Here is a 9,239-nt window from a genome sequence, read left to right on the forward strand (position 1 = left end):
CAAAAAAATAACTCTTTGGATGAACTTAAAAAAATCATGGAAAGTATTTCCACATGATTAAATGGCTTTCTTTCAGTATTAAACAATTTTGTTAGTCCAACTTGACATACTTGCGTTGGTTCAACTTAATATATTAGAGTTGATTGAACTGAATTCCTAGGTTTAGGTCCAACTTAATTTGGTTGGATTAGGTCAATTAATTCATTAGGGTTGATATAACTTGTTTACTAGGGTTGGGACTGACTAAATATAATAGTATTAGACTTACTCATTTGACATTAGTAAAATTACACCAGTATATTAAGTTGATCCAACCCAGGTTAAGTAAGTTGTTCCAACAAAAATGCTTAATGCTGAAAAAAAGCCATTCAATCACGTGGAAATACTTTCCATGATTTTTTAAAGTTCATCCAAAGAATACAATTTGAGTGTAAACAGTTTTGTATCAAGTATAAAGAAATACAAGACAAACAGTAGACATTGCCATACATTTGTATTTTTCAAATTAGTCACAGACTAGCAATGCTTAAAACTGGCAATAATACAAAGAGAAACAATGTTTTACACAAGCAGTGCAACAATACTTTTTTTTCCCCTGGCAAACTAAAAAACACCATTTTAACTAAATGGTGAAGATTACTGGAGCTTGAAAAAAACTGGTAGATGCTGCCATAAAAATAGTTTAACTCTGAATAGTAGAATGTTTTACGAAAGCAACAAAATAAAATAGGGTTTCTTTTTACTATCTAAAAAGTAGTAAATAAGATAATTATTATAAAATAATAAACACTGCTTCTCTGTATATTTGAAAGAGTAAAGAGAATAAATCACAGTACCTAAAAGCCTTAAAGCCATGAAAAAACCCTCCAAGATAACAAAACAAAATTTTCAGTTTATCTTTTTTCTAACTGATAAAATAATACAGAACACCATTTATTTTTGAAAGTGCCAACCAAACAGGTACTTGATACTTAACCATTTAATTAAAAAAAATGTAAAACGGCAGTCTATAGAATGTATCCATACTATCTTGAGAGGCATTTTTTCAACCTGCTTTTGAGTTCTCAGTGGGCAGTCTCAGATAGTCCTTTACAATAAAGAAAACCAGTTCAAAATGTAACTGAAAAGTGATAATAAAACTTAAGTGTCCCACTCCTTTAAATGTAACCAATTATTAGAGATCCAAACCCCCTCTGTCAATTTCTGACAATGATTCTCCATTACTTTACTAACGGCAAAGATATGTTTTGAGAGCTTGTACTTTTCTGGATAGTCTGCTTTCATCTAGTTCCATTATGATCTTCTGCAATGCTTCAAATGTATATTTCAGCTCTGGAGGGTAGCTCAGGTTTAGGGCATATGCAAGAGCAAGCAACATCGCCACAGCAAAAGGAACACTTCCCAAGTTGTTGAGTACTTCCACACCTTCCAGAATGATTCCAACATCCTCGGGGGCATCACCGGGCTCAGCTCCTTCATGTCGCATGACGAAGATTCCAAAGACAGTCTCTGCCATGGTTGATCCACTGCTTTCATCAGCTGTCTGTGCGAAAACAATTTAGAAAGGGCAATGATTTTTCACTGATGTATATTAGATCCTTTTTTTATAGTATTACCTTTATTCACAAATGACCACAGTGTTTCCCACAAACTGTATAAGTTTCCAGAAAAACTAAAAGGAGGCTGATTTAATAGGTAGAACTTATGTATGTACCAGTTGGCCTAATAAATAGTTTTTCTAATTGGACATTGATTTATAAGTAGACACCTGGTTAGTTTACAAATGTAATGCTGTCAGCAAGTAGGGAGATTTTAAAGAGATTTTTAAAACCTTATCTTTTCCAATTTTACTGCTGATTGGAACCCAAAGGAAACACCATCTCTTTCAACTGATCAAAACCTTAGGAAACAAAAAGTTAATTAACATACCATGTATTCCTTCACCAGCTTCTCCGGATCTTCATTCAAGTAGACACACAGACCTTTGAGGACGCATTCTCGTCTGACGTCAACACTGTCCGTCTAAGTTTGCAGATCAGAGAAAATATAGAAAAAAAAATTCAACATTAGGAACATCATTTTAACCTACCAACAGAGCATGTTTCACCCAGCTTAGACAACTTTTAAAACCGAACCCTTTTGGAATAGTCTGGCATTGTGTATAATATGTACAACTTCAAACTGAAGCAAGTTCATACATTTTATATAATCAGGTAAGTCTATAATAGTGTACAGTAATTTATTTGAGTATGTATACTATTTCCAGAACATTAGCCATTTCCACAATAGTTGATTTTCAGTGAAGTTGAAAAGTATGACAGCAGTACAAGGAGAACATTTTCTCTTTTATATTGTTTCCATACCTGGGTTATGGGTACCATGATGCTCTTGATTTTTTTCCCTTGAACGCCACCTTTTTTGGAATACGCCTTTAGTAGAATTGCAGAATGTGCATCCAGCTCAGAGAAGAACTTGGACTGCAGATGCAGTGTTGTGATTCTCTTAAATTCGGAACTCACCTACAGTACAATTACAATACAAAAACAAAAAAAAATGGTTAACAAAACTAAATTCTGATTATTATGACGTCAATGTCAAGCTTAAAACAATTCTAATCAATTCATTCACTTACCTCTTGCACATGGAAGAGAGCTGGCCACCTTGTTTTGAAGTCGGCGATCATGGGTGCCTCTCGAACTACCTCTTCCCTTCTGAGGGCAAAGGTCTTGTCCATCATCATCGCCACCTTGTCGTCATTATTTCTTTTCTGTACTTCTGACAGGAGGGCCACTCTTATCATTTCTAGAGTCTGTGTGGTTTCACCAGTTGGATAGGCTGGGCAGTAATTCACTTCTGCTTTTTTCGGCTTCTTAACAGCATAGGCCGGACTGCACTTGCCATGAGGTTTTTGTTTTAGGGCATTCACTGTAACTTCTGGGCACCCAAGCTCTCTGAGCTTTGTTCTGTAGTTACCGAGTTTATACTTCAAACTTGTCTTCCATCCGCTATATCCAGAGACAGAACCTGGCTCTTTCAGACATGGATGCTTTAATATAAGAGCTTCTGCTACATTTTCAAACTCTGAGTCAGAGAGGTACACTTTGTACGTGATGATCTTTTCAGCTAAGCCATTAAGAATGGCTGATTTTAGTTTTGTGTCAGGATTCAACAAAGTTCCGGTTGCTTTGAAAGCAGCATTGGCCCTGTCCAGCTGTAGCTCAGTATCATAGGAGAACCTGGGAACCTGGAATAGCACAGGCCATGCAGAAGATCTTGAGGAGGAGGACTCCGGAGAAGACAGGATGTCGGTGTCAAATGAGCAACCAGATGAAAGAGAGGAGTCATCTGGAGAGCAGGAGGAGGCAGAAACTGGGGAGGGAGGAGGTGCTAAACCACCAGGCTGAACAAGTGCATCTGAAATAAAGATGACCTTAATGGTTCCTTTGTCCTGGACATCCGATATTGACAACAAGTTAGTAAATTCATTCCCAAATTCCATGTCCATGAACTGAAGCCTGAAAAGCCCCTCTATTCCACACTGTCTCTTTATTTGCTGTGAGAGTTCACTGACAGACTCAGGAATCCCATCTGGAAGAATCAATCTCTGGGAATTGTTTTCTCCAAGGATGATTCTTAGTTTCACCGGGGCAGCCATTTCACAATCTGTGGAAAGAGAAAAATAAGGCGATGGAAGTTTTAACCATGAACTTAAATAGAGCAGTGAGAAGACCAAATAACCATTCAACATTTAACCTTCCTGGTTCTTCTTTCCTTGTCTTGCTTTATCCCTCCTCCTCTCGCTCTCCTTTTTTTCCTTATTCCTCCTTATTTTTCCTGGCTTTGAGCAATGGGTTTGATGCGCAGAGAGCAGTGGCTACTTCACTTATCACAGACTTATCAGTTGTGGAAGTATGTTTCAGAAAAACCCCTTCAAGAATGTTAATGGAGAGGGGTAATGCCGCTGAATTGAGCAAGTAGTGCAGTTCCTCTAAGAACTCATCAATTTTTGTGCCTGGCACATGTGCAAAATGCTCTAACTTGAGCAATGCTGCAGCTAAGTTTTGCTCTATTACTTCTGGTAACTTCTTCATTACATCCACATCACTACTTGAACATGCATGTTCTGTTTCAACTGCAAAGTCATCTTGATCAGGCGTCTCTTCTTCAGGATTATCAGAGGATTCTTGTGAAACTCCAGTGATTGTAATAACACCTAGCTTGAAATCTTTCAATGTATGCGGGTTGTGTTTCCTATTCTTGTGAGAGTGAAATGTTGCATATACATTTGTTTGAAAACTGCAACCCTCAAACATACAAGCAACAGTTTCATTACTCCTCAAATGAGTGCCAATATGTACAAAATAATCCTTTTCTGTAGGCAGGTCATTACATGTGCACAAATGACAACTGAATGTTGACAATTCCAGCAGCTCCTGAGATTTTTGTTGAGGATGCACTCTACTTAAATGAATGTGAACAGCATTCCATGTCTTAAAAGTACATGGGCATGTTGTGTGGGGGCATGGGTAGCGTTGCCTGTGGCGGTGCTGTAGTCTAATATGTTTAAGTAGTTCAAGTCTACTGGATAGAGATACATTACAGTCCTTACATCTCCACATCTCCTCACCTAAATATCTTCAGTTAGTTTTAGAGAGACCTCCAGGTCTGGCACAATGAATTTTTCCGAGCAGGCACAGTTGATTGCAGACACAGGTGAAGTCGGACAGGACCCTCTTGCAGTCAGAAATTCCTGTGATAAATTGAGAGAACAATCAACTAGTGCCCATGAAAGTCAGCATGTTAATTACAGACATACGTGGATCTGAAACAGGCAGCTGGCAGACTAGGAATTTGTCAATCATCAAAATAGATTAAGAATGCACCAAATATTCTCTAAACGAATATTGCAAAAAAATAATATTCAGCCTTCAGTTTTGAGTTAAAAGGGAGGCCTAATGGTGTGACACACAACCTGCTGAAGGAGAAGCTGCAGCAGCTGAAAAGAAAGCTGGTCACAGCACAACCACACCGTCCATCGTTGAAAAGCAAAAAAAGTTTGCAAAGGACAGTACCAAAGCAAACGGAATCACAACTAAAACAGCAACACATCACAGTCGCAGTCCATTTCCGTTGCCAAGGAAACATTAAGATCTACTCGGTTGTACCCTGCACTGTTCGGACCCAAGTTAAAATAAAAACATGTTATTGCGAACCATAGAGCACTATCAAATGGGAAAGAAATACCACACTATCACCACCGAAGACCCATAGTGGAATTAAATAGTTTTATTTCTATACATCTTTAAAGAACATTAAGCGACAAAACATAAAATTCATACCCTTTTCAGAAAATATGTAGTCACTTACGCAATTGAATGGCAGACGTGTGGTGGGACAGCACCCTCGGACAGAAGACACAGGACAAATTGCTGTAATAAATTTAGAGACATCAATCAATTAATGTCCATGAAGGTCAGGTTAGCAAGTTAATAATTGACAGACATGCAAACTCAAGTAGTTAATTATTACCACAAAGGGATAAAGCAAAATCATCAAAAAAAATGACTGCAGGAAAGTCACCTCAATACATGGCCTAAAAACCTTTCAGCAAGACAACAGTGTGCTAGGTATCTCAAATGAGCAGGCAGCACCCATGTAATGCAGCCTCAAAACAAAAAGCTACCTGCAGTGAGAAGGAGTAGGAAGCTGTACATCTACACCTGTCATCCTGATAAAAACGGGTCTCCTATGGTTTTTTATGAATATTTACCTCTTTTTTTTTTTTTTTTTACTATTTAAGTTGTATTATTCTGACTCACAATTCACGTGCGTTCAGGTGATGTGCAGGTTATTGTTTCACTCCACTGCTGACACTGCGCCTCCTGTGTATATAAAGACTGGTTTATGCTTCTGCGTGCGTAGCTACGGCGTAGACGCAGACCCTACGCCGTAGCTACGCCGTAGGCTGACGTGCGCCTCCAAAATATCCTGACTACGCGTCGCGTCGATGCGAACCTCCAGGGCTGTGATTGGTCAGTTCAGCCGTGGTTGACTACAGTCGCCTCCGCGAACGGCTTCTCTGTCGCTTCCGCTTCAACATTTGCAATAAAATCATTTTCTCTTTGATATCAATGAGCTACAAACACGCGCGCTACATCCTGGTTGTCATCCCGGTTGAAGGAGTAAAAAAAGTCCGCTACAAGAAAAGGTTGTCACTGTAGAGAGGAAGCATTGATTCCGCCGATCAACGCGCTCCCTCAGCGCAGAACTTCAAATGCACAAGCTCTGCGTCGCGTCTACGGCGTAGCTACGTACGCAGAAGTATAAACAGGTTTTAAGGCATTGAAACACACCTACACACAATTACAGGGACACACCGTCGTATAGTCGAGCCAACATATGGGACGTTTTACCGCAAAATAAACGATACGACCGGCTCCGTGTTTTCTCCTCCGGTGTGAAGCTTCAAGCGTGACGACCTGGCTCAGGCGAACCGACCGGACCGGACCGCGTCTCTTTGACTGCCACTACGAGTTGTTCCACTTCCACTAATTTCATCCCTATTTTACAAATTCAACCTTTTCCTCCTTCGATTTAGCTTTAGCTGCTCCAGCTTTAACTCTAAACGCTTAGGACCCGACGCAAATTGTGCACAATTGTGATTAGGCGGTGTTTCGGTTTAACGAGTGACCGTGTTAACTGGTGACTTTCATCCAAATGTGTCGCGGTTGCTCATTTCACAAACACAGGTGTAGAAATGTAAACGCCTTTTTAAAAAATATACACTAAATAATTAAATTCAGGACAAACACGACCGGACAATTGCATGTGCCGTGTGGAACATTTAATTTAAGATCATTTATAGTATTTTAGTAGGATAACTATATATTCGCGTTTTCAACAGCTGCCATCACCATGACAACCACGGGAACATTCAGCTGGAAGTCACCAGTTAACACGGTCCCTGTTAAAAGTGAAACACCGCTAACTCGCCTGTATTGTGACGGCTGCGCGGCAATAGACGGAAAAGAGACGCAAAAATCATGCTGAATTGTAGAATACACTTAATCTACACACAATTGCGCCGCACTTACCGGCTATTCAAACAATTATTATACCTTTTAATGAGCTTTCCTATTTATAGTTAATCATAACCACTCGCCATGCTAGCGAAGAGACACGTGCTCATGGTGACGGTCGGGTTTTTAATAACTTTAAGTAACACATATAACCAACTAGCAATAAAAATAAAAAATAAAAATAATGTACTAAGTCCTAATGACATTAAAGCATAATATTTAATTTGCATTTAGATAGATGGTAATGGAGTCCTGCTTACCTTTCTTTCCACGATCCAGACACCAGCATGGGTTCTCTTTTCCGATGTACCGCGATAGTGAAATCTCGCGGTCTATCGCGATGTTTCCTTTGCTTTTCCCGCCTACCGTTACAAACCATGGATACAAACGCGATTGCTTCACTTTATGGCGACATGAACAAATCTAATGAATGTTGAGTTGTTCGATTTCATGTAAAGCCAACATGAATGAAACATGTACATCTTGGAAACATTAAATTATTGCTTAGATAATACGTGTTACACTTGAGTTATTGTAACAACCCACCAAGTTGCTTTTTTTGAGTGTAGCAGCACAGAAATTTGATATGAATGGCTGCTCACCCATCGAGTTGTCAGTCAAGTGAACACTGTAGATGGATCCAACTACATAATTACAGTAGAGTTGAATCAGAGTCAGAGTTAAGCTACTTGATATCTGCTAAAGACATGACACAATGCATAAGGTTTCAGCACCATTCCACACATAACCATGTTCTCTAATGAAGACATCAAGTGTTTTGATCCTGGCCTAGTGTGGGTCACATGCTTGCTGTAAACAATATCACTGTCCACTGGCTGTGTGACAATCTGTCAATAAAAACATCTCCCACCTCCTCGGATATACGTTGATCTCATAAATGGCCTCTGTGGCCTCTGTGAATGATGGAAATAGCGACAGAGAACTATAATGCATGTACTACAAAGAACAATCCTGAGTCTACCGCTGTGCGCTATGGAAAATAGCTGTATTCCAAGTCTATGTAATAAATTCTTGCAAACTTTTAACAAACAAAGTTACAATAAATCATGTGCATTAAAAAAAAATCTTACAATCAGACATTAAATACTTTTTAAGGGCCTTCATTTTTTCTAAGTTGATTTACTATCTTTTAATACTTTTTATTATCCCATGGACACCCTGTAGTGTACTATTATTTTAATTACTGTGCCCACAAATCTAGCAGTTTATGGTTACCTGTTAACTTACATTAACACTTGCATTTACCTGTGTCGATTTCTGGGCAGCTCTTTTGTACTTCTTTGAGAGCATGTCATAAACAGGACCTGTCCAAGGTCTCCTGCAATGCAAGTACCTTACTTTAATAATTACAACAACAATCAGAAAAAACTTAATACATGTAGGGGAGCAACCAGACTTACCGAGTAACAGTCCAGACCACAGAACTGCCTGAGGCAGAAAGTACTTTAGAAGCTTGGGGATGAGGGTGGGGCAGTAGTACCCATACCCATTCTTTAAAAAGCTCGTCAAATGGTGTTGGACTTGATTCATCCTGTAAGAGGCCCAATTGTATTCATGTCACATATCATTTGGTCATGTTCATTGGACAGTGCCAATTATTATTTAGAACATCCTGTTTCTGTGGTACATGCAATTTTGTATATGTTGACTACATAGTTTGTAGTCAGGTCAAAAAGTCAGGTCAACATCTTAAAAAAAAAAAAATTCACACCAGAAACCTCTCAGAAACCCACAAATACACACATGGCCAAATACCTACTGTAAATGATCCATAACTCACAAAAAAACTAAACATGTAAATTTCAAAAGTACAACAGGATAACTTCCCTCCAACTCTCTGCAGGTTATGAAAATGTTTTTCAACATTCTCACCACTTGATGGACTGGAGAGAACCACAGACGCACTCACTACAAACCTCGTCTAGTTGTTCTAGTGTCATAGCATGAGTCATAAACCCCAGCAGACGCATACATAGGAGTTAGTGTTTGCCAGCACTATGGGAAAGACTTTTAGAAGTGCATATAAATATTGCCAGTACAACACCATACTGAAATTTAGTAGAAGAAGGCATCACTAATTCACTGTTTTTTGCAGAGGCCCTTAGCATTCTTCATGACGTGACTTAAACACCGATGAAG

At 39.0% G+C, this 9,239-nt stretch overlaps 1 protein-coding gene across 2 annotated transcripts; it reads right to left on the bottom strand.

Annotated features, from left to right (window-relative positions):
* Positions 1 to 419: 419 nt before the first annotated feature.
* Positions 420 to 7,634, bottom strand: LOC113745762 (uncharacterized). 2 transcript variants are annotated; one of them, XM_027278689.1, is made up of 6 exons: positions 5,368 to 6,762; positions 4,628 to 4,750; positions 2,633 to 3,663; positions 2,364 to 2,519; positions 1,930 to 2,022; positions 420 to 1,543 (listed from the first exon to the last, which is right to left on the bottom strand). In XM_027278689.1, exons 3-6 carry the CDS (start codon positions 3,653 to 3,655, stop codon positions 1,229 to 1,231), a joined length of 1,587 nt encoding a protein of 528 aa, XP_027134490.1. In that variant the 5' UTR covers positions 3,656 to 3,663; positions 4,628 to 4,750; positions 5,368 to 6,762; the 3' UTR covers positions 420 to 1,228. The 2 variants fall into 2 exon arrangements, with proteins under 2 accessions (XP_027134490.1, XP_027134491.1); XM_027278690.1 differs by lacking the exons at positions 4,628 to 4,750; positions 5,368 to 6,762 and adding an exon at positions 7,340 to 7,634.
* Between the last annotated feature and the right edge of the window lie 1,605 nt (positions 7,635 to 9,239).

This window comes from Larimichthys crocea, chromosome V, assembly GCF_000972845.2.
Source record: "Larimichthys crocea isolate SSNF chromosome V, L_crocea_2.0, whole genome shotgun sequence".
In the NCBI taxonomy this organism is placed as follows: Eukaryota; Metazoa; Chordata; class Actinopteri; family Sciaenidae; genus Larimichthys; species Larimichthys crocea.

Bases quoted from the DNA above. Each gene is read 5' to 3' on its own strand.
- LOC113745762 (XM_027278690.1), bottom strand. From the start codon at position 3,655: ATGGCTGCCCCGGTGAAACTAAGAATCATCCTTGGAGAAAACAATTCC. The intron at 2,023-2,363 runs GTATGGAAACAA...CTGCAAACTTAG, and splicing joins TCATGGTACCCATAACCCAG to ACGGACAGTGTTGACGTCAG. The intron at 1,544-1,929 runs GTATGTTAATTA...GTTTTCGCACAG, and splicing joins AGCTGGTGAAGGAATACATG to ACAGCTGATGAAAGCAGTGG.